Source organism: Micropterus salmoides, unplaced genomic scaffold, assembly GCF_014851395.1.
Source record: "Micropterus salmoides isolate LMB-PRFRI ecotype aquatic unplaced genomic scaffold, ASM1485139v1 Ms_hic_scaffold_17, whole genome shotgun sequence".
Lineage (NCBI taxonomy): Eukaryota > Metazoa > Chordata > Actinopteri > Centrarchiformes > Centrarchidae > Micropterus > Micropterus salmoides.
The window spans coordinates 9,354,741-9,380,386 of NW_024040817.1; the positions used below are offsets into that span (position 1 = coordinate 9,354,741).

General features: G+C 40.7%; 1 protein-coding gene across 1 annotated transcript in view; it reads left to right on the top strand.

Annotated features, from left to right (window-relative positions):
• The first annotated feature begins 213 nt into the window (after nucleotides 1-213).
• Nucleotides 214-25,646, top strand: part of erf (Ets2 repressor factor) — a 44,217-nt gene continuing 18,784 nt past the window's right edge. Inside the window, exons 1-2 of the mRNA XM_038724516.1 lie at nucleotides 214-1,182; nucleotides 23,964-24,198. Coding sequence (XP_038580444.1) covers nucleotides 1,161-1,182; nucleotides 23,964-24,198 — 257 coding nt within the window. The 5' untranslated portion in view covers nucleotides 214-1,160. The remainder of the gene's footprint in view (nucleotides 1,183-23,963; nucleotides 24,199-25,646) is intronic.

The following is a 25,646-nucleotide window of genomic DNA, read 5'->3' on the forward strand; positions in this document are numbered from 1 at the left end:
AATCCCCACAAAAAAGTAGCACACTACCACCTCACTGTCACTGCCGAACAAGGTTTTTGTTTATAGTGGTTATCGAGGTTAGGCACTGTATCTCTCAAGCATTTGGTGTTTTTATCTTGATGGGGTTTTTTTGTTTTGTTGTTTATTTTTTACCCTGATTCTGACAAAACAATATTTTATCTCATCTGTATTTTTCATGACATGACAACGCGTTATCTCAATAGTGTTTGCTGTTTTTTTTCCAAATGTGCCTAATTAATCATACGTAGTCTATTATACGTTTATGATGAAAATTAAACTGTAACAACCATCGTTGCAACTTAATTAATCTCTTCCTAGCTCACTCACTGTTGGACTGAAAGGAAAAGTAATCTTCCGAAAACATAGACGATCTTTGGCAACAAGTGGGCGTTCAATTCCTCTCCTCCTCCCTCCCTCCGTGGGTCAGCGTGGGCGGCCCCGTGTGGCAGGAGGAGAGCGAAACACGACACCCCGACAGAGGAAGGGGGGGGCAAAGAGAACACGAAGTGAGTGAGTGAGTGAGTGGAAAAAGGAAAAAGTCCGTGCCGGAGAAAGAGAGGGACAGAGAAAGAAGCGAGCAGGCTTTGGTTGTTTTGTTCCTTTCAGAAGCGCCGCTGTTTTGACTGTCGGTGAGGGTGATGATGATGTGGAGGAGGAATCGACCATGCGACACCGCTGCAACAAGCGGGATGAAAATTTAGACTCGTCGCATTCCGTTGCTCCAGTACCGACCAACGGCTGCACGACTCCTCCAAACTTCGACCTGCGCCATTCAGTCCCGGGCGACTGGATTTCCCCCCCAGAGGCGCTGGGCAACTTCTCGCACCAGAAGCCCCGTGCTTTTAAAAAACAACATAACTTCAGCACAAAACTTTTTTTCAACCAACACCAATGTGTCGAGATAAAACGCAGAAGCTCGTGCGAAGTTTGTTTGTCTTTCTTTTAAACTTCAAATCCGAGCTCATGATCGGGGCAGGTTCTTCCTAAGAAGCCACTTGTGAGAACAACACCGGAGGAAGGAGTGGGGTGTCACTGCTAACTTCGCTAGCTAACTCGGCTAAAGGCTAGCTAACTAACGCGTAAAGTTACCAGTCGACGGGGAAAGTGACTGAAGCAGCACATCGAAGACGACAAGAAAGATGAAAACCCCGTCAGACTCGGGTAAGTTTACGGCCACACTTTAAATTAAATTAACTTTTCCCCCCCGGCGCTGCTGTTGTTCCTCTTCAAATGAAAACAACAGCGCCTAGCATCGGCGGCTAGCTGGTTAGCACGCTAACAAACTGTCCGCTCCAGGGAAAGTGTGACAAAATTATGGCGCTAGGGTGGATCCATCCGAGTCTGTTGTTATTGTTTCAGAAAACCTAAAAGAAACGAGTCCCACTCACGGCCACGTTGTTGTTGCTTTGTCAGCCATGGTGAATCGATGTGACCACAAATGCTATTTTTAACTTATTTCATTCGATATTTAACTTTTTAAAAAAAGTGTCTAAGCTGAGTGATTAACAGTGAGGGCAGCAGAGTTGGCCTAATTTCCCGGATCGCTGCTAAGGGGTCAGGGCCAAAGAGCTTTGACCCTGACTGCGATAGCTTTGCATTTTAGATTTAGTTGATACAGGGCGACTTTAGTGGGACAAAACATTTAATTTAACCAGCACCACATGTACAAGTAGTGAGTATCAGAATCAGCAAGAGCTTTATTGCCAAGTAGTATTTTACACTGTACGAGGAATTTCCTATGGTGACAAGGTATCTTATTACACGTACACAAACATACAGCTGACATAAATAAATGTAAATTAAAAACATATATGAAACAAACGGATCCAAGTTAAAAGAATAATAGAACTATGTGTTTGTGTGAAAAATCAATATGGAAGATATTTACATGTGCATTACTCCAGGTTTGTGTTGTGCAGACAGGAGGAGAGGGTTTGTATTTACATAAATATATAAATTGACAAAAATACAAAAGTATAGAAGAATAATATGCATCAAAATAATGTGCATGACCCTTGATATTACATCCACAACACTACTTCTTACATCTAAAGGAAGAAGGGAAGGGGTTAATGCTATAAGAATGGCCAACTAAAATAGTAGTATTAGAAAAATAGTTTTTAATTAAATTGAGAAGAGATGTCTGCTATTCAGATGGGATGATAATGAGAAGCACTGCTTGCATAGATTTACGTATGAGCAAGTATATTGGGTAGGGTAAATCCACTGTAAAATGTAAAGCTTACCCAGCTAACTTATTTGACAGATATTTGTTTCAAGGAATTGACAACCGCAAGAGTACATGACCTCCTGAATTTTGTTCATATTGGTGATGTTCTCAGTTTCATTATTACAAGCCGGAGATCACTTTCCCAAGTATCACTACATCACAGCCTACAGTGAAAGGTAGAAAGTGACCACATGGTTGAAGCGGGAACCTGACCTGCAATTGCAATTGATAAGTTTAGAGTTGTTGCAGACGTTACCGACACAGTTCTGCCTAGACTGTGTGAGATTCTAAAATTAAATCAGGAAACACACATTGCCCCTTTGTTTACAAAGGTCAGCGTTTCCTTTGCTTCCTGTGAGGCATTGTATAAGTAGAGCTGTTTGACCTTTTGACACTTGCAAGAATTTCGGTCCAAGTGAGTGGTTTTACCAGCTTCACGAAGTTAACCATCCGTAACTCTCCTCCACTGGACATTTAGATGCTTATAAACTCGGTTTTGTTAGACGCCTTGTACGGCAATTTTGGGAACACAAAGACCCAGTACAACACAACATTATAATTGCTGTTTGAGATAACCTTTTTTATCACAAAACAATTGTGAGAAAACTTGTCACAGAGCTTCTGTGACAGCATGATTGTTAGAGGAGGGAAATGAGGTGCTGAGATTTTCTGCTGGGGTCTGTTTTTTGTTTTCAAGGTGATTATGTGTGGCACAGCCCCAAAATAGTTGGGAGCAGAACTGCATGTCACGGCCCATGAAACAGACATTTTGATCTTGACCATAGAGCTCATCATGCAGAAAATTACAATAATACATCCCCTTTTTCTTGGTTCATAAACATTCAAATTACAGTTCTTAACTGCAGGAAACGGTTTTATCATTTTGGTTTCATCATGCAGTTGGATCCTAGTCTTTACAAGATATGAGACTTTTATATATGAGACTGCGATGTACAAAAGTGACAATTTCATTTTTAGAGCACCGCGCAGACTAACATGTCACTGTGGCCTATTTCAGACTGAATATTGTATTCCCTCCTAATGACTTCCATTATCCACATGATGAGGTTAGCAAAGTTATGCTGGACTTCCCTTTTTAGTTTTAAAAGTAGACAGTCTTGTTTTAGCCATGTGCCGTGCAGCAGAGGATAGCTAAATTATATTTTTGGTTTGTTTGACTTACAAACAGCTTTAAGGAGTTCAGACTGGCGTTGGTGTGTCTGCTCTGCATTTAAGTGAAAACTAACAAGTTTCCAGTTCCTATTTTTTTTAGCCTTTTTTTTGTGATTCATACCAACTTCCTTCAGTTTCTGGGGATTGAACATCAGTTGCTTTTTTGCACCGGTGAGTCACACGTCTAAATGAAGCTGTGTAGCTTTTGCAGTGACATCAGAATGATGTAGGTCATTTTACTTTGACAAGAAGGTTTAATTAGTATGAAGACCCATGCTAATATAAAAGGATCCCATTGGGGAACCCAGATCTATATCCACAGTACATTATGCATGGAGCTACACAGACCATTTGTCTTTGTATTTCCCTTGGTGTTGGAGCCTGTTGACTACTTTATGTATATATGGCTCAACCTCCACTCTCTTCCTATCAGGAAGTCAGCAGTCTGGCCCCACCAGCTTCAATTTTCCACTTGTGTTACTCCTTATATCAACACAGAGCCACATGTGAGACGTCACAGCTGTAGACGGCCTGGGCCGGTGAGCCAGCACGCTTTGTTGCACACTGTGTGTGTGTTTGTTTGTGAGAGTTTGTGTGTGTAAAGTGAAAGGAGCCATACATGAGCAATTAGCTGGTGTTAAGTCTGGTAAGGGTTGGGCTCCTGTTTATGACTGTGAGATTATTTATGTGTTTGTGTGTGAGCCGTGCACACAGACCCATATGTCTGTCACCGTGGGGCTCTACCTGACATCAATGTGGACACAGCAAAGTGAGCGTTTGACTTTTGCTAGCGAGACCAAATTGCCCTTGAGGAAAACCATTTGGTTGTGGGCAGTTGACTCAGCCTATTGTAATTACCGGAAGAACAACTAGACGTCTTTATGCAGATTCAAATAGCTTTAATAACACTGGGTAGACCAAAGCTAATGAACCAAGGGATCATTTTGTTTTAAAAAATGACGCTGTTAGTTTCCTTTGGGAAGGACTCCGTTGTGTTGCTGTCTCACCATTATACAGAGTTATGCTGTTGGCACCAGCAGCAGAGACGGCACAATTACACTACAAGTTGAAGCCAAGTTGTTTGTCTCAGGGAAAGTTTGAGAAGAGGTGCCGGTGAGTTAAGTGTACAGCGATGTGGTTGAGCAGTATGTGTTAGAGGTCGACCAATACGGGTTTTTGCAATGGCCGAGGCCGATATCAAAACAAAGAAATGGTTTTATAAATTAATATCCTCTATAGTATAACACTATATTTAACGCAAGCCAGTAATGATTTTAGATTAGATTAGCTGTCATTTAGGATGCTATATCGCCTCTGTGAGTGCAGATAATGGCCAATGCTGTTTATCTCAAAATTGTGAGATATCGCTCTATCTCAAAAGCCAGTGTGTTTTCGGACACCCTGTGTCTCTGTGATTTAGTGGAGATGCTTTAGTGTCATGTGCAGCTGCTTGGCTGCATTTTTGCATGATACATCAAATTTATAGATTGATGATTAAATGTTTTATATTTTCTTCTTAATTTGTTGAAATTGTATTGACCCACCACATGATAACACACTGATTGCAAAATGTGCTTTAATTGTAAAACAAGAAATCAGAAAAATTTTAATCTAAAACATGGAATTTGTAAAAAAAAGTCTTTTTCTTTTAAAGGAATAGTTTAAATTGAGTCGGGCCATAAACATAAGAGTAAGGGCCAGGTTCAGGTCTCCAATAGAACATTTCAGAATCCTTTTAGCAGGAAAATGGCAAAACCAAAAAAACTTTAAATACCAATGTTCATCACAGGATGTACCTTTTTGCTGGTGTTCCTTTTATCACGTGGTTACTGTGAGTGATCAGGTCGGCGCAAAGATTGACCTGATCACATTCCTGATTACTACTGAGCCAAGCCCAGTCAAGCAGACCCTGGAAAAAGTCCTGCAGAGTGACGTCAGCATTTCTCTGGCGTGTTGTCAAGTGGCGGCCCAGGTCAGTGTTGCTATGATCATCTCTCAATGTTACAGCAAGGCTCTTTTCCTGAAGGTGTGTATGTATAGTGGCTCTGGTGACCCATACAAAGCTAAGAGAATAGACAACAGGTTGCACGAGCTGGGACATGCTGGCCAAACAAACACTGGGGCCTCACGAACAGGAAAGCCTGATGGTCCGTCTGGGAGTTCATTGTTGATAGACATCCGTACCTGCAGTTTTTATTTAGTATTTTAAAAAAATGTAGAGGACCCATTTTGTAAAAGTGGTGTAATTATATCAACTAAAGAGTTACATTGCTAGTTGTCCTTCAAAGAAGTGGTTTCAGTTTGGTGCTATTCATCGTTTTGTGATTGTGGGTCTCACTGATGTCGAGTTATGGAATACTTCAGAATTAAACCATCACACACAAGTGTGAGGTGACATGTTTTATTTTGTGGCATTGAAAATGTCTCAAGCTGCATACCAGCTCCATTTTTCGGCCATTTGAAGTGTTTCCCCCCAGGATTTTGGATTTTATCTATCTTGTGGATAAAGTTACTTTGACATTAAGAAATTCATATTACTCACATTTTTAAAAACAAGATTTTCTGTATCAGAGAGAGAACATTTAGAACAGCCTGTTCAATCAGTCTTTGTTGTCATTAAACACAAACATGACGTGTGTATATTTTAACATGTCCGCAGCCAGTAGCTTTTAGGATTGAAGTGCTTTGCCTGAGGACACTATGGTGGTTGTTGTTTAGCATCTCAGATATTAAAAGCATAATTTGTCTTGCACTGCGAAACCACTGGGCATCACCAATTTGTAATGTTGCACAACAGTAGTAATTTTTGATAAAGTGTGGTAATATTCTTTTTTGTACATCCTTTACATCTACCTGCCTCGTATGCTCCTACTGCGATTAGCAATCTCCTACACTTCTGAGGATGCCTTTTAATAATACCTATGGACTGTGTGAACTTGTAAAATTCAGCTGTGGGCTGTACATGCAGGTGGAAAAGCAATAACGATAGAGAAAGCTTTTTCCAGTGGACAATAAATGAGTGTTGCACCCCTTACTCTAATTGTAAAACATCTCGGGGCTGTACTGTATAATGGTCTATCGAGGCTGCTGTTGGAGGAGAAATTCTGCCTCTTCTATGATGAATTTCTGTCTACGTGATTGTTGAACATCGGTATAAAGTGTTGAGCCCTTGCTCTTTGATTGAGAGGCTGACTCCACAACCTGACATTTATGTTGATGTTTTAGATGAATCATATTTTATTGTGGTGCCACATTGTCTACATACATACAAAAAAGGGCGCACACCAACTGCTGTTTTATGACAGTTTTGAAGTGTTTTTCTAAGCTACTTTTTTCATGTGAAATGTTAATTTCCTTCTCTACCCAAGCATGGAAAATTGAAACATTTATGAAGCCTAGGTGTTCCTGAGCAGTATCCTTCTGTGTAATTTCACTATGAGGAATTTGGTTTTGGAGCTCTCAAAAAAGCAGAACTATAGGCCTTGCTTAGACAAAGTGCTGGTTACTACTTTATCTGTGCACTGTCCTTTTGTAAAGCACCACGTTTTAGTCCAAAGAATGTCATCATCTTCGTCAGCCATCCTGCTTGCCTGGTATCTGTAAGTATTTATGGTTGGATGAATTTGTGTTGGCTCTGTGACAGTCGACCCTCAGCAAGGCAAATGAAAGGACAGAGCAGGTCAAGTGGAACAAGCGACCTGCTTCACTGAGCAGATAAGGGAGGCTGCTGCAGCAGGACAGATATCTCTGAAACACCTGACAGGATGCTAGGTTTCCGGCGTCAGTGTTGTTCGGTCACACGCTTACCAATCCTGTCTGCATAAACATGCCATTTTATGTAATTTAATCAATATACAGTTAGAGGCCATACAAAATACATATATATTTTTAGAGGTAAAGCTCCGAACCTGAACCATTCAACCATTTATTGAGTAGGCCTTCTGAGTGAAACTTGTGAAGCCTGACAATGTAGACAGGCAGTTGTATTTGCAGACAGTATTTGCCCTTGGAGCTCTTTTTGGAGTTTTTTGAATCTCATCAAGGCTGAAAGAGACAGAAGGTGTAGAGGTAGGTTTGTGCTTTGTCTGTGGCTGTTTTGGCTGGAGTCATCCTAACTGAAAGAGGTGTGGACAATTGTGGTGTGTGTTATGGCTATCATCTGTGGTTCGTGGAGAATGAGAGGGGGGAGGGAGGGGGGCCCTGGTTGGTTTGGATTTGGAGGGCCAGAAGGATTGAGGTAGGCCTCCACCAACATGTGAGTCTGCAGAACGGATAAGGGGACAGACTAGGTGTGGTCCTGCATGGCTCTGTATAATACTGCCCACATTACCACTGCTAGTTCTAAAGTAGTTATGCCATATGTTTTAGGGAGTCTGTTTTAGCCTAGAGGACCTGTTAGAGGTAGCCTGCCAGGTTATGTTTTGGCAATTAGAGAGACCCACAGTAGGTGGCAACATCTTGGTTATAATGTTTGTTTTTTTTACATTCAAAAGGGAGCATAACGCACACACAAATGCAGTGGTGGGATCGATTGGCAATGCACTGCTTTACCTGTGGAAAGTCCTCAGTATGAAGGAAAAAAAACTGTAGTTGTTAAATGATGCAAAATACATTAGATGGATTTTTTTCAAAATGGACCACCTGAAGAGCCACAGAAAGGAAGGCCCTGCCAGCAGGTCTCAGAAAGAGAAAGAGCACATTTTGGGTTTTGTGGTTGCTTGGACTATGTTGATCCAACCCAAACCTTTCCTGCTTATACACTTGTTGGCGTTGCACCTGCATTTTAAGCTCACACTGCTTAATTGAACATGTGAAATGTCTAGCTTTCAGAAAAGCCAAGCAAAATTTTTGTTCACGTTCTCCAACCTTGGTACCTATCTAAATACTCACTTCCACAAACCCCACTCTGTTGGAAATGTTGCTACCTAAACCTACATGAAAAGGCAGGGGAAAGTCAAGCTTAACAGCATTATTGAAACTAAATTGTTGGCTTTTAAACATTGCTGTGCATTCATTACCAGTGTGTCAGTGTTTGTCTTCTGTGTGGTGCTTTGTTGGGTTCAGTTGTAAGTACTGCTCAAGCCCTCAGGGCCAGTAAAAGATTGAATTTTAGTTAAAGGGGCAGACACTGTTTCAGGTGGCTGTCCGTTACTTTAGTCTCGAAGGTTTGGCTCTACACTCCATAGTTAACCATGACATCCTATAGTGCAGGCAGGGACACTTTCACATTCACACTATGTATGTGGCCACATTATACCCTGTCCACCCCTGAATGCACCTTCAGCACATTTACATTCACAGGCTTTCTCCAGTAACATGCTTAACAGCTGGATTTCTGTAGTAACTTCCTTTTTTTTTTTCTTTTTTTCTGAAGCTTTACAAGAATACATGTGACAAAACAAGTCAGGTATCAATGTGGCAGCTGTTTACAGGCTGAAAGGAAAGATCACTGTGTAAAACTTGTATCCAAAGAAATTAAATTCAAAGCAAAGAAAAAAAGACACTTCTGGAGCATTTTTTTTTTTTTTTTTTTTTTTTTTTTTGAAGATTGAGATGGATAATTTAACAGCAACCGGAGTTGCGCTAAACTCACACTTTATGGCTATGACAAGACGCAGCCGTTGCCTTAAGTTGGCATTGTTTCCCACTGTAAATTTTACTTATGCAGGCCGCCCAGGTATAGTTGGTGACCCATTTTAGCATTTTGCAAAAAAACCCAGAGAGATGTTATCTGATGTTACATTACAAGACATGGGGGAGGAATGAAGGGAAATGGAACAGATTCAAGTAAAAGTGAGTAAACACCAAAATAACGTGGAGAATGAAGTGGAATTCAAATGGTGAAATACAAATATACTCTGCTGCTGCCACAGTTACGCTGTCATTCTGACAGTGAGTAGGCATGGCATACTTTATGACTTGTCATCAACTCTGATGTGTTGGTAAGTCATCATAGATCCCTCTGTTTGGTTTTACTGTTTTTTAAATATTATATATTATCATTAAATTTAGAGAAAGGTGTCCTACAGTTAGTCCAGGCTCATCCATGATTAAAAGAAGTACAGTAAAGGCAGGGTGTATACAGAAAATGACAAATGTTAACATCATAAATGATGGATGTATTCAGGGACAGGCAGGTATTTTTTTTAATTTTGTCAGATGTGTTGTATAATAACTATACTAATGACCTAATTGTTCAAATTGTTGCCTGCTGTGGTGAAATTGTCTAGTTTTATGTTGTTAAAGCTACATGGTGGCCTATGGATAAAAGACACTGCCTTCCAACTGATCCGATCCAATCCATACACTGTCACTATGAGATGCAGCATGCTCATTTTAATTTTCATGCAGCACAAGTTTAAGTTTAAATGCCTCAAATGAAAACAACATAAAGATAAATTATGTCATGTTGTGACCACATAAAGTCAGAGAGATCTGAAGAAGGATTTTGCTGGTAGTTATTGTCTTCTCTGAGACCTACAGAGTCAAGAAAACCTGTCGGGGGCTGTGCAGGAGAAAAAAGTAAGTGAGAGAAAGAGATGGACTCAGCAGAGCGCAGTCTTTCTTGTCTGTTGCTGCAGTCGTTGGTCTGTTGGGAACCATGTGTTTTTTTCTGTCTTTATGGTTGTCACAACTTGTCCTGGGACTCTGTGGCTATCCGTGTGTGTGTGGTGTGTTCATGTTTGATGCGTCTCTGCATGTGAGGGTGTTTCATACCTAAAAATATAGGAAGTTTGTGTTAACGAAAGGCTAATTGCCTGAAAACTTTTTTTCACACTCCCAAATCACACAAATGCGTATCTGCAGCATGCACACTCTCACACCATCTCTCTTTTTCACACACCCACATTCAGACAGATACAAAAGTTCAATGAACCCTTTTCTCCCTGTAACACATATACATACATACATACATATATATATATATATATATATATATATATCTTTTTGTCCACCTCAAATACACACACACAGTGTTCAGCTGACAGGCTGCAGCACATATCTCACCTCCAGGCAGATGAAAGAAGAGACGGGTCGATGAGGAGGAAAAGATATAAGACAAAGGGCCTGAAGACGCTGGGGTGTTTTACAGGCTACAGTATGATGACATAGTCCGTTTCAACCAGCCAACAACATAACGTTTCTGACCAGTTGCAGGTAAATCTGTGCTTGTGGTGGTGAACCTGATCCAACAGCAGTGATCAAAACAAACTTGGCTCTTCATTTTGCTCTAGAATCCACCATTTTGCCAATCTAAACATGCCAAATTTGATTTACTTTACTCCCACCATAGCTAGACATGCAGATAAACATGAAACAGAATGGGGTTTTGATGATGATCTACTTTGTGGGTCTATAAGATTATGATTAATTGTCATGCGAGGGAGAACCAAACTTGGCCTCTATTCAAAACATTCACAATAGGTATATACGCTCTTCTATTCTTGAGAATAACTGTTAAGGGGAATGTAGGGTTTGGCTTGTCTTGTTAACTGCTTCAAAGGCAGCAGTATAAATTACATTAGTGATAAGAATGACAGCATTTGATCAGATCAGCCATAAAGAGTTTGCTGTTTCTCTCTTTTTGTCTGTCCTTACTTTACCATCCGCACAAACTCAGCAAATGTTCTTCATTATAACATCAACTTAAAGCTGAATTCTTTGAAAATCTTTGGCAAATCTAAACGTTTTATGTATACTTGCATGAATGAGATGATGAATGAGCTAATTGAAACAAATGATCTGAGCAAAAAAGAATGCTGAATCATTACTGTCACCGTTCATTTGTTTAACCCATAAGAAGTAGATTTGTGACCCATTTGCTGTCCCTGTTGGTTGTTTGAAACCCCCCACGCCAGTGGCAGTGATGAATGAGTCGGCTCTCTGTTTTATTGAAACGTGAAAGTCAGACACCCGCTCACTCATCTCGCCCACTCAGAGCATGCACATTTTATTAAGGGGCCTGGACCCCCCACATGCCATGAAATTGAGTGATGTCTGTCTTCCATTAAGACACAAACACACTCTTTTAATTTTCTCACTACAGTTAGCGAGCATGGGTTGCTCATTTGGGCTGCCATCTCCCTGCGGTGACGCCGTCGTGCCTCTGTCTTTAATGTTTTTACACGGGGAGCGAGCCACTCAGTCTAGAGACTGGAAGATCCAGCTTTAATGCAATAGACTAAGGAATTAAGCGGTGGCTCTGCCAATGAGGAAAGGCTGACTAACGCACCCAGACATCACACATGGAGAAAGTCCCTTGCTGGCTGTTTAACATTTTAAGAATTTCACGGACACACTCATCCAGAGCGAATTACTGTCACTGCGATTGTGCTATAAGCTACAATTGGTAGATAAACAACATTAAGAGCCAATATTGTTGAGTGGCAGCTCAGCACCGCTGTGTTCTGGTAGTAATAACAAATATTCATGTTTGAGTTGAGAGGAAAATATAGAAAATGTTTCTTTCTATTCAGTGAAAACCTTCAGCATTAGCAGAGCTGAGATGAGTTTGGTATTGTTAAAGTTGTTCTTGATGGCAGATGTTTGGGAGCAGTTTGAGGTATAGTAGTTTTGGTTTCTTCCACTTTTAGTCTCCAAGTTGATCTGTGATTCCCACAGAGAGTAAATGCAAAGGAGTTTGATTGGATATGTAATAAAAGCATCAGACATGTTTTAAGGTAGGGTATGCAATTATGGAGAAATCAATACCATGAGAAATACCTTGATATATAGAGTGAACAACACAGCAAGTAATATAACTAACTCTAAGTTGTGGATTAGCACACTCCTGCTACAGTTGCTGTTGCAAAGCTAACATGCAGCGAGAACGACAGCGACACTCATCATGGGCGAAATAGTGTTTTCCCATTTACAGAGCCAGGGCTGTGTGTAAACACCAGATTTTTTTCAATGTACACATGGACAGCTAGCAGACCACAAGGAGATATTCACTAAATTTGACAAAAAGCTGTGCATTGGATTAGAATCGCTTACCCCACATTTTAATAGCACTTTTGTTGAGTAGTATTTTTGACAATCAAAGAGCACATTACTCACCACTTAACTAATTAGTTGTTACTTGAGCACTGATCTATACTTAATATTAAGCAGGCCACATTCATTAAGCATTCATGCAGTCACAGTCATTTGTAGTGTCACAGCTATCCCTGGCCCAATGTTACCTTACATTAAAACCATCCTAATGAGTACCACATTGTCAGTTTTTAAATCCAAAGAAGAGAAAAGTTTAGATCGGCGTGTCCCTTGTCTGTACTTCATTTATTTACTTTAGTTATTTCCATATCCAAATTGAGGGTTTAAGGATAGAGGGCGTCATGTGGTGTGAAAATTGTAAAGCCCTATGAGGCAAATTTGTGATTTTTGGCTATACAGTATAAGTGAAATTGACTTCTCATAGCCAAGAGAGTAAATCAGTGCACAAATATGCACATTCCTGTCTGAGATTTGCTCTTGACGAACTTATAAAAGTCACAATGTGGTTACTCTGCTGACTATGACTGAAGTTTTATGACTTTAGGTATAAATTATATAGATACAATTGCAACTTATTTAAAATGGAAATGCAGAAAGGACTGGTTTGTTAATTCTTTACTCCTTCCCTATTTTGTCACATCACTGAACGTCTTTCATTGTTGTGCTGGTTGTCCTACTAATTGTAATCAACAGTGGAGCCTCTTTGTCTGTGTGGAAAGATGCTTAAAGGAAAGTGGCATTATGGGAAAGAAGTAGGGGGAGGCAAGAGGAGGACATGAAATTTGATTGGCAGGAAGTACGAGAATGAGTCACTCATCCAGCTCCCTGGATTTGGATCTACGGACCTATTCTGGGCTTTGGTGACACGTGTATGTATGCGGTTGTGTGCGTGTACGCAGGCACACTAGTGGTTCACATGGCTCAGTCCAGGAGCTGAAGTCACCAGATTTTCGTTGTTGGCCTGGCGTGTGTGTGTGTGTGTGTGTGTTGGAGGAAAATGAAAGTAATCTGGCGACCAAACCACAATACAGAAGCCAGATTTAAACGCAGATATTTATCTTCTCTCGCTCTCTCCTGCTCTGAAGTCCCCTCTGCTACACCACCACTCTGTAAATCAATCGACTTCAATAGTTGCCTCTATCAGTTTCTGACAACTTCACTTGTGTTTTATATGGATTATTCTCTTTGCTAACCAGGATAACAGTCTAATAACAGTAAAGTCTGTCTATGGATTGCTGAATTCATTGCATGTCTGTCAGAATGTGTTCAGTGATCACTGACAGTGGTGAAAACTACAGAAAGAACACCTTATCTGATTTAGTAATTTTGTCTTCATATAAATACATTTGTGAGAAAAGCCACTAAGATTGATTTAATCTATTTCCCTTAATGTAAAGAGATTCCCTTTGATTCAAGGTTACTCTTCCCCAGATATATTGGCCTTCATGGTATTTCCTTTTCTCCTGAAAGAAGGGCTTTGATACCTTGCTTGATGACACTGATACTGAGAGTGGTCTTTTTCAAGTTGACTGCTCAGTTTGATGTTATTAATCAGCGAAGCAACTGTCAGACTGTGGAGCTGGCTGGTTTGTTGGGCTTAACATTGGTTGATTTCACTCTGCAGGGTGCCAGCCTGCCTTATTTCCTTCATTCAGACACAGTGTCATAAACATGTACAAATTAGGTGTGTTTTTGTGTGGGCACACGTATGTGCACAACAGTGTGTGTTGCTGTGCAACCAATAAATTGAATCAGTGCTGCCTCTGTGCGCCTCTGCATAGAGTCTCACTCTCTCTCCTGTCTTTTATTTCTGTCTGTCTGTCTCTTTATCTATTTCTCAATCACTCATTCATTCACATACACTTACACACACAGTTCCTTCCAACTAAATTCTCCCTGACAATAAGAAGCCTGCTTGAAATCCCCAGAGAGGCAGTCAGGTAGCCAGGAGCTCATTGCAGCTGAATGTTTTACAGGTTTATCCTTTTCTGGAAGGAAAGCTCAGACAAGTTTCAAAGCGCGCGCGTGTGTGTGTGTGTGTGTGTGTCCTAGGGCTGAAACGATTCCTCAATTTATTCGATTTAATAGGAACATAGGCCTGAAGTTGATAAGGATACATCAACAGTAATTCATTTTCTTTTTAAATCACGTGACTTTATGTTTACGCTAAGCATCCACACTACTCTGGGAAAACAATGCCGTTTTAGATTAAAAACTCAGGGATTGCATTTTAAACTGGACGTGTGGATGTGGAGACTTTTAAAAATGTTAACGCAGACACCCACGTTGGCTCCCTGATTTGGTCTTATCAGTCACAACATGTCAAGTGTGTCATGCAAAACATTATATAACTAGGTCTACAAATGTTTTGTGATTTCATATTCTAACCATGAGGGTCCTGCTGAATGCAACAAAAGCTTCTCCTCATGTCGAAGTCTAACAAGTGACTCTTGAATGCGTTCACACATAGACTCACACACACACACCCCCACACCAAGCCAGGGCTAGCTTAATCACAGCCTTGGCTGCCTCCAAGGTGCTGCGAGTTCTCCAGGACGCGACAGGTTTCTGTCTGGCGAGGTTCAGGCAGCCACTGTGTCACAGATTAGAGTGGCTTAGCTGTCTCAGTTGTAGCAGAGAGGGTTTATACATTTAAAGGCTTCGCTTTGCCGTCCAAGGCTTTGCTGCTGTGGCAAACAGTCAAACTTCCTACTTTCTGCTGTGTCTTAACTCTTTTCTGCACACTTGAGACCACAGCAGTGCAGCTGTTTGTGCTCTAAAACTGCTCATCCCAAATGGTGATGTTGTGTTTAGCTTGGATTGCATACAGTCTACTAGGGAAGCATTGTTCACAGCACAAGCTATTTGGAAGATGGATTTCTGAGTTGGAAAGCAGCCACATTATCCCCAAGAGAGCCAGTAGAATGATTTAAGCCATACAATGCCAATTAATTGATGGTTAATAAAAGTTCCAGTGGTTTTACCAGATCTGCCAACAAACTTAGCATTGCTCATTATCATCTGCACAAATTGAAGTCATTAATAACAAATCGTCTCCTGGCAGCTGATATCATAAAAAATGGAACATCTAGCCTTTCGTCTCACCACACCAGATATTTGGAGACTTCAGCCACGAAAACTTAACACACTTGACTAAACTCCCATTGAGCAAATGTGTGTATTACACCCACTGTTGAAATGATCATATTTAATCGTTATCTATCTCTTTTCAGTTCCTCCATTGAAAACACACTTTACTCCAGTTTCCCTTATTTTTTGTCATTCCCTCTCTTTCTGATACACTGTCTCTTTTCCTTTGGCCTCATAGTACTCGGACAGTAGCGAGGCTTTTAATTTCAGTCTGCATTTTTCTGTCTTTATCTCTCCTCCCTAATGCTGACCCTGTCTTCTCTCCTTCCTCTCCCAGTCTGTCTGTGTCAGTCTGTTCATCCATCTGTCTCTCTTTATGCCTTATGTAATGGAGGGATCATGTGAGATAAGGTGAGGGTTCACGCCATGCACCTGCGGACAGCCATCCTCCTTTCTCTTTGATCTCTGCTGGATTCTGTTTCTTCTCTCTTCCACTTTTTTCTTCCTTCCCTTCTGTACCTTTCCACCTGATTTCCTCCTCGTCCCGTCTGTTTCTCTTGACTCCTCCCTGGTTTTAAGCCACTGGCTCCTTGAATCTAAACTCCATCCTTGAAGGGTAATTATGAGATCAGCTCAATGAGGAGTGGAGGGTTTTTAAACAGTAGTTTGAAGCTCGGGACTCCTCAATAAAGAAGTGTTAGATTGTGTGTTGTAAACAGGTAGTTCACATAGCAAGACAAAAATGGAACCCAGACAACCAGGTCTGCATGATCAGTAGTTCATCATCGTTAACTTTATACAAAATTTACCTTGTGTTTTATACAGATTGTAAAAAGTGCAGGATTTCAACAGGTAAGATTGGTTGTTTTGCATTTAAATGTTCAAGTCATCATGGGACCTTTTCTGAAATTCTTTCGGTTTGTTTTTTATTTGTGTCTATTTCTCCAGAATTTGACTTTCTGCACACGTCAGTACCGTTAACGCCCAACAGAGATTCCCCTTTTCCTGCTTTGTACCCATTTATTTCCTGCCTTTCTGTGTTCTGATCCCATCCCTGATAAACCCCATCCAAATTTCAGTAGTCAGCCAGCCCCCGGCCATTTAGCCTGGCCTGTTACCTCTGTGTCGCTCTCCATGCCCCTGAATCATTACCCTGCAGACAGACACAGGCCGACCTTTCCAGTGGCTAAATATAGACGCACCAAAGAATGGGAGGAAGGGAGGGAAAAATAAACGGGGGAATAGATGGATTGCTAGCATGTTAAAGAAACTTGTTGGGGAGAGCAAGAGACGTAGAGGAGGAGGTCGTTTGTGTTCAGTCTCAGCTGCCGCACGCCTTCTGGACAATACCCCAACGATGGCAATCGGCTATTAAGAGCACTATTTCAACTGTGGTGACGTCAGAGTCCCTAAGAAAGCAGACCTCCTTGATAAACCCCTCACCCATCGGTTGTGGCTGCACAGATCTTGTGTTTCTCTTGGAAAGGAGAACGCAGGTGGCTTGGGACTACAGGCTAATAGTAAATTAGTTTTTCTACCCTGTACTTTGCTATATATAGAATCCAACGAGGCCTCAAATGGTGCCTGAAAATCAGAAATTCTTCCTGTCTGGAGTCGAACTTGCCAGATAGTACAGAGGGCTTTGGGTTCGTTTGTCCACTTCAGTTGGCTCTGACTTTTAGTTGTACATCCATACGTCTTGTTCTGTTGACAAATACCATAGATTAATATAAAGTAGCTGTAAAACTATCAGTGTAGTGTATAGGGTTGCACGTTCTAGTAAAAAAAAAATCATATTGCGATTATTTTGACAGATTTGGATAATAATATAATATAATAATATATAATAGATTGCAGCGTCTGCGATTTGGAATCTCAATTCGACCAAATTGCAGAAAGCACTGCACTTTTTTTGAAGTTAACAGTCTCTCATAGTCCGTGCCGATTGTGTCTTTATTATTCTGATAACTGCCTCCTTATGACTGTCTATGAAATCTGGAGACAAATACACTGTGTGGCTATGCAGAATGTGACTGGGTCAGACTGGGTCAGATTTTTATTATGTAAGTAGGGGTGATCAAATGGCATCATTAGTAATAGCACTACACATAGCTGTATGTAGGGCTGTAACTAACGATGATTTTAGTATTCGAAGCTTCGATAGATTATTTCAACGATTCATCGATGCGTCGTTTAAGAAGTTCTTTTGCTTGCCGGCAGCGGCACCCTCCACGTTCGTTTTACAATGGACAGACATTAACATTACAATTACAGAGTTGTTGTTTTCTTTAGCTTGAAATAATACTTTATAATTTCTGATGTAATATGTTGATCTGGTTGTATTAAATATTGTTTATTGTTTATCTTTGTTCAAATTGAGAAATAAACTTAAAAAATGTCAGTATTTCGTGCATTTCTTGATAATTAAGCAAGTAGACTCAGAGTACCATTTGTTCTATTATAATCAAATAGCAATCGTAAATCACAATATTGTCCAGAATATTCAAATATGACTTTTTCTCAAAATTGTGTACCCCTAGAACATAGCCTCTCTATGAATTTAAACTTTATACCTGATCGTCTTTTGCGTAGTGCCACTGTCAGCGTGCCATGGTAGGCACACATAAGAGCATGCTATCTCTGCCGAATCTTATATAGTATAGTTTGGTTTGTGAATCAAAAGCTTCTTGCTTTATTTATGTATGTATGTATGTATGTATGTTGGTTTTTGCCTCCATTCATCATGAGCTGAACTCAAATATCTAAGACTTTCTGTTTGTACACAAAAGGCTTATTTCTCTCAAATATTGCCCAAAATCTGTAAAATTTTTGTTAGTGAGCACTTCTCCTTTGCCGAGATAATCCATCCACCTCACAGGTGTGGCATATCAAGATGCTGATCAGATAGCATGGGTATTATACAGGTGTGCCTTAGCCTGGCCACAATAAAAGTCCACGCAAAAATGTGCAGTTTCACTGCCTCACACACTGCAATCTCCTTCGCATAGAGTTGATCAGGTTGTTGATTGTGGCCTGTGGAACGTTGGTTGATCCACTCCTCTTCAATGGCTGTGCGAAGTTGCAGTCAGGTCGAGACCCCGATGAGGACGACAAGCATGCAGATGAGCTTCCCTGAGACGATTCCTGACAGTTTGTGCAGAAATTCTTTGGTTATTGCAGCAGCTGTCCGGGTCACTGGTCTCATACGATCTTGTAGGTGAAGATGCTGGATGTGGTGGTCCTGGGCGTGGTTTGCGATTTTGAGGCCGGTTCGATGTACTTTCAAATTCTGTGAAACTCCTTTGGAGACGGCTTATGGTAGAGAAATGAACATTCTGTTCACGGGCAACAACTCTGATGGACCTTCCTGCAGTCAGCATGCCAATTGCACGCTACCTCAAAACTTGCGACATCTGTGTCATTGTGCTGTATGATGGAACTGCACATTTTTGAGTGGACTTTTATTGTGGCCAGCCTAAGACACACCCATGCTGTCTGATCAGCATCTTGATATGCCACACCTGTGAGGTGCATGGATTATCTCGGCAAAGGAGAAGGGCTCACCAACAAAGATTTTGACAGATTTGTGAACAATATTTGAGAGAAATAGGCCTTTTGTGTACATAGAGAAAGTCTTAGATCTTGAATGGGGGTGAAAACAAAAGTGTTGCGTTAATAATTTTGTTCAGTGTAGATTTGTTTGCATTCCTCCTTGCCCAACCGCTGAGATCACCAAATATTGTAGGTTTCTTCAAGTTATGACAGTTTGTATGCAACAATTTGAATTTGCTTTTATTGGCATGAATGTCAAGACAGTATTTCCAAAGCAAAAAAGATAATACAAAAGAACAATTCAATTCATACAGTTCATTAAATAAATCAAATAAAATAGATAAAACAGTAAAAACAACAGCGTTTGGCTGTTTATTCAGTCATACTGCTCTTTTGATGTCCCTGTCCCTCTCCCACTCTCTCTTGCTTTTTGTCTCCGCCTTCTTGAATCTGTTAATCTCTGTTTTTACTCACATTACATTAACCACCAGCTGTAGCAGATGCACATCCAACTGGATCCACAGTTGTGCATCTGTCAGAATGCCACACCATCAGCTGTGCAGACTGACTTTCTGTATCTGCCTCTCTTGCTGCCGGTGTGTTGCTTCTGAATCGTTTCAAAAGAAGGACCCTGAATGTGAATGGTGGATGGGCTTTGTCTGTCTTCCGAAGCAAAATGTAATAAAAGTACAGGATTTTGTGCTCGAATTGATCTGAGTGGTTGTGAAAATATGCTCTTCCGGTGTTTACGAGACAGAGCACCGTGTCCTCTCCATTGTAAACACAGTGTGACAGCGAAACCAGCGCAGTAGCAAGAGGTCTCCGCTGGTCAGGCAGCCTTAGACAGATCACACCCTCACACTGCAGCTCTCTGGATCTGTGCCTCAACTCCAAAACTCTTTTGGCAAGTTTCTGTAATTGAATCATATTGTGTCTTGTCTGTCGTGACTCTGCCATTTATTTTTAGCGCTAAAAGCTTTTGTTGCTAGGAGACAGTGTGTCTTAGGAGAGGCTGAGCGAGGGAGGGACAGAATGAAAGAGGAAAGAGAGAAAGAAAGAGATGGCAGTGGTGTTGAGGGGGAGAAAGGCGGAATCTGTGAAAGCTGAACGACGAACGAACAAGCAATGAGTCAGCAGGGACATCTGCACCACACACACACACATGCAGTGGGCATGGTTGCTATTCCTGTGTTCTTTGTCTGTGTTCTCTGTGCACCCACGCATGAACCCACTTACCTCTCCCCACTAACCTGTGTTGTGCGTCTGTGTACTTCGTGTGTGTGAGAGAGATATTAGCTCGCCCACTTTGATTTTTGTTGTGTGTTGAATGCGTCAGCCCGTATCTGTGTATGTGTACTACATGTGCATATGTGTATTTTTCTCCAGCAATCGCCAGTGTACCCCATTAACCAGCAGCCTGTTGTGTCTGTGTCACAACGCCTAACCTGTCCCCAGTGACAAGAGCCTTATTGTCCGGTGTATGAATCATATGCTCGTACACTATTAGTAATCTGCCTTGAAATGGCTATAATCAACAATCATAGCTGGCTTGTCTGTCTTTTGGCTCACTTTCTGAGCACCATGGGAGATCAGATAGCAGCATGTGGTTTATTAGTCACCAGGAGCCGGTCTGTTTTTCAGGATATTTTTTTCTATTTCTTAATATGAGTTTTGTAAGGTTTTTTGTGTGCATGTGTGTTAGCTGCCACCTTCATGTTGTGAAACTGAAGATCCACCATATTTGGAGAGTGAACATTGCACATCACTTTTGTATATATGCAGTTATCAGTGTTACGTCTTGTTTCTTAAAATTCTAATGTTCTACAAGGTCCTAAAAAAAACGTAGCAAATGCATTAAACACAAAGAGATGTGTCCTACTCTTTACTGGTCACTTTTATCTTGGATGCACACATTGCACAGACACAACAAACAAGCATGCTCTTTCCATTGTGGCTCATCAAAAGACATTTCCCAGCAGAGAGGCATTATTTGTGGATTACATACAAAATGCATTTGAATTCTATATATCGAAATCACAGCTTTAACAACTTTATGTCCTTGTATTAAGAGTTGGTTCAGTCTGATTACAATCAGGAAATGTCATCAATTCTATCGTGAAATTCTAATATATTTAAATCTCTAAAAGATTCTCATGCATTGCAAGTGATCAGTGAATGAAAGGATCAGTGTTTTCCATTGGGGTATTATTAAAAATGGAAAGAAAGTTGAGAAAAGAAAGGATGCAACTCTGCTCCACAGGAATTGTTGCAATATGTGGTGTCTGTTGGACACTAAAACGTCACAGCTTGACTCTTAAATCAATCCTAAAGGGAGAAGCAGATTGCAGTTACTCAACTTGAGTGTGTCTCCATTATTTAGACAGACGTTGATCACAAGGGAGCTTGCAGCAATGTCAGAGGCAATGTGCCTGTGCAATACTTGGAGTTTAAACTGGGCAGTTTTTCATGTGCTTGAAAATCTAGTAAAAATTCAACTCCGGAGCTTCATCACCTGAGTTGTACTTGATAAACACTAGGTATTACAAGTGCATTTTTATGGCTTTCTATATCTGTATGATTGAGATTCTCATAGGTCTTAGTGTACAAAATGTGTGTGTTGTAGTTCCCACTTTTACTACTACAACAACTACTTTTGCTACTTCTGCCCCTACTTGCTCTACTACTACTACTACTACTGTTACTACTGTGGATAAATGACATTTGCAGACATATAGCTGCACTTTGCACACCTGATAGTGGTTTCACCGTGTCTGACTTTGTTTTTCCATGACTCGCTTTGACTCCTTTTACACCTGCTATTAAAATGCGATCTGTGTCTGGATAGGGAAAAATAAGGCTGGCGGTAAATGCGCTCATCATTACGCCCAGAGTTTGATCGAAAACATCACTGCATTTGTCAGCAGAGTCAGAGTAAATGCAGTTTCTTGACAATTCAGAGCGGGGTTTTGTTTGTTTGTTTTTTGAAAAAGCACCATACATGTGGACAGGAATTTTGTGACTCACTCTGGACTTTGTTGTCTCTCACCTTCACAAAACTCCTGAGCCACTGTGAAGGAGCCACTGAGCAGTTAAAGCATTGATTGTGTTGCTTCAGACAGAAACAAGACCATATTACATCCATATTGAAAAATAGATATCAGGTTCACTGTATAATTTTAATAAACTGACACCTGCAATTAATGTTTCGTAAACTTAACCATTTCCAACCCATTCATAAATTAATTTAATCCCAATAAGTACAGAGTGTAGACAATGAGAGCACATATTGTGTAAATTGAACAGTCATAATTGATTTAATTACCATCTGGGCACCATATTTTGACACAGTTTGCCCTGGGATTTAGCCGCCAGGTGTGTCTTTTTTTCCAACTGTCTTTACAACTTTTACAACTCCTTTTTATGTTGTGTTATCTGTTTTCCATCTGTTCTTTTGTTCTTTTCTATGGTTGTTTTTGTGTATTATTGTCTGCTTTTATGGAGCTGCCCAAGGCCCAGTGCTGCCCCAAATGCTGACAATGCAATAAAGTAGTGAAAAAATCAAACAATTCCCTGTTTAATATGCCTGATTAGTGGGCCTATACAGAGATACATTAGATGGTGTTTTGAGACCCCTGATCACGTACAGTATGATGTAACAACTTTCACATTATATCAGCATGATGGTGTCATGTGCTGTCATTGCAACTTGGGTCAACAGGCCACATCACACAGTGTTTTAGTTTGTTAGCCTTGAGCACATCATTGTTAACAGGTCACTGTTACATAGATATGACAGACTTTGTAGAGTGTGGGAAACTGGTTGTAACCTTGGTATTTAGGATAGTGTGTTTCTTTACAGTTACAGGAACACATACACAAAATTCAGTATTGTTATATTGTGGCCATATGTTTCCCACCCTTAGCTTTTTCAGCCTGATTGCCAATGCACATCTGGTCCTAATGAGGTGTGTGTGTGTGTGTGTGTGTGTGTGTGTGTGTGTGTGTGTGTGTGTGTGTGTCACTATGCCTTTGCTTTTCAGCCTGGCCTTGTGTTGAAGTGGTGTTGAGTCTTTTACTGCCACCCACTGCTTTACAACTCAAAGCCTATACTTTTAACTGTTGGATAATAGTGTGTGCCTGTGTGAGTGTGTGCTCTGATAGTAGTTATAAAACCATAGCTTATATTTTGTCTGCACATATCTCAAGGCCTGTTAATCTTTTATAACAGTGCTGATTTTTGAGCTTTGATGGCGATAGCGGTGAAGTTTTGATATGACTGCGGTCTGTGGGAACAGATTTAGCCAAAACGTTCATCACCAGCATTCCTGGGGACCCTAGATCCACTTCGCACCAAAACCGTAGACCGAAATAATTTTAAGATTTCAACGTACATGTCTCATCCAAATTTGCATGTCTGGTGTCCTTTTACAAGTGCGTTTCTTTCTATTGTTCCTCCCATATTTTTCTTTTACTAAACTCTCTTATCCTCTTTGAAAAATGGGAACCTGATTCCACACATTTATTTACCTTGTGCTTATCTCTAGAGAGACAAAATATAATCTTCAAGAACAAAAAATGGAGGCCAGTTGACTGGGTTCTTGCAAAATGCAATATATCTTTTAGTACCAAGAAATTGCCATTCATATGACTGCTATGAGCTGTTAACATAAGCATTTTTCGCTTACTGTGAATTAGACGGCTGCATTCAAGTACGCAATTAACAACTTCAAAAGGATTATGGTTTATAAAATGCAGTGCATCAACGAACAAAAAACTAGACAGGGTTTAATAGCTGGAGTAAACCCAGATGTTTCTTGTTGTATCCCTGTTTTTCTTTGAATTTGCCTCTGTTCATGATCACCAAGCTGAACACCCCTCTTTTCTCTCCTCTGTCCCCCAGGGTTTGCCTTCCCGGATTGGGCCTACAAGCCTGAGTCAAGCCCAGGCTCCAGACAGATCCAGCTGTGGCACTTCATCCTGGAGCTGCTGAGGAAAGAGGAGTACCACGAGGTCATCGCCTGGCAGGGAGACTATGGAGAGTTTGTCATCAAGGACCCAGATGAGGTGGCCCGCTTGTGGGGTGCCAGGAAGTGTAAACCGCAGATGAACTATGACAAGCTCAGCCGGGCACTAAGGTGAGATTAAACTGGGTGAAAAGGGGTGAAAGCCGAAGAAGAATGACACCTCCACACCAAATATGCATTTCAAATTCACATGCCCGCAAGGGTCCGGGTGATTTAGATTTTGTCGTCTTCTCCTTTTGATCTGTTTGTCACCTAACACAGACATTTACATCTGAAAGCCAAAGGTCACATTTCTTTAAGACACAAATCCTGCGTATGACAAACATGTCCAGCCAAAACTTGTCTGTCCACCACAATCCATACATGACACTGGCCTAAACTGTATTTTAGCCTCCATAGGATTTTTTATTTTATTTCTTCACCCTGCAATATACGTTTCAGTCTGCAGTCCTGCTCAGGCACATTTGTGATTGAGAAGAGCAGACTTTATAACGGACAGTTGCCAACATTAATTACTGTGCTAACTTTAAAGTAAGCAGTTGGGTCAGATGACACTTGACCAACGACAAACACTGGCTTGTCCCCGGTCCTTGATCCAATCTGAAAGATATCCATCCTTAGCAAGACTACTCTGGACTGTTGGTAATATTTAACTTCATATCTAAGTCATGTTTTCTTAATAGGTATCAACACCAGTCAGATAATGGCAAAGAGCCCAGACAGGTCACCCTTAAGTTACATGAACTGCAATCATATGGTTTAAACTCCATATGAACTGTGATAAACTCAGTGAAGCGTACAAGATTGATTTTTTTTTTCTTTCTTTTTTTTCACTAAATCCACCTTGATAGGGGGGTTGAAGTGACATTATTCAACTGCCTTATTCTCTACAGTATAAGAATATATATTTAACCCTCAAACCATCACATATCACATGAATGTATTAATAGTTATATGACCACAGTGTTTCCCACAGGATTTTAAGAGATTATGGTGGGTGGACCTCGAACCCTTTAATACGTGTGCACTCCAAATTTATGTGCAGCTAGCTTAATCGCCTTCTCACAAACAAGTGACAGAAGCAGACTGTTAACGTTACTGTAGTTACCTCAAAAGAAAGGTGGTTGTCTAAAGTCTGATGCCAAAGTGTGTGAGCATACGAGCTTACAGCAGTGCGGAACAGCTCCCACTAAACACAACATTAATTTTGAGACTATGGCGGAGCAAATTAGTCTGTGGCGGGCCGCCATGGTCTCGTTAATTAATGGGAAACACTGGACCATAAAGACAAAAAATAAATAAAAACGGAAATTGAATCTCACAGAACTATATTCAAATCATATTGAAAAATGTAATGAACAATAATTTGGGTTTCTCAGAATTGTTCCCCCTTGTCTTGGCAATCAGGGGGAAAAAATTGTCTAACCAACACACATCAAAAATTACATCAATTTGTGTTCAGAGAAGTCCTTCCGTTTTTCCTGTTATCCACAACCTTATGTGTGCCGTGCAAGCAGTTCCTGTCTGAGATATATAGAGATAGAGATAGATATCTCTAT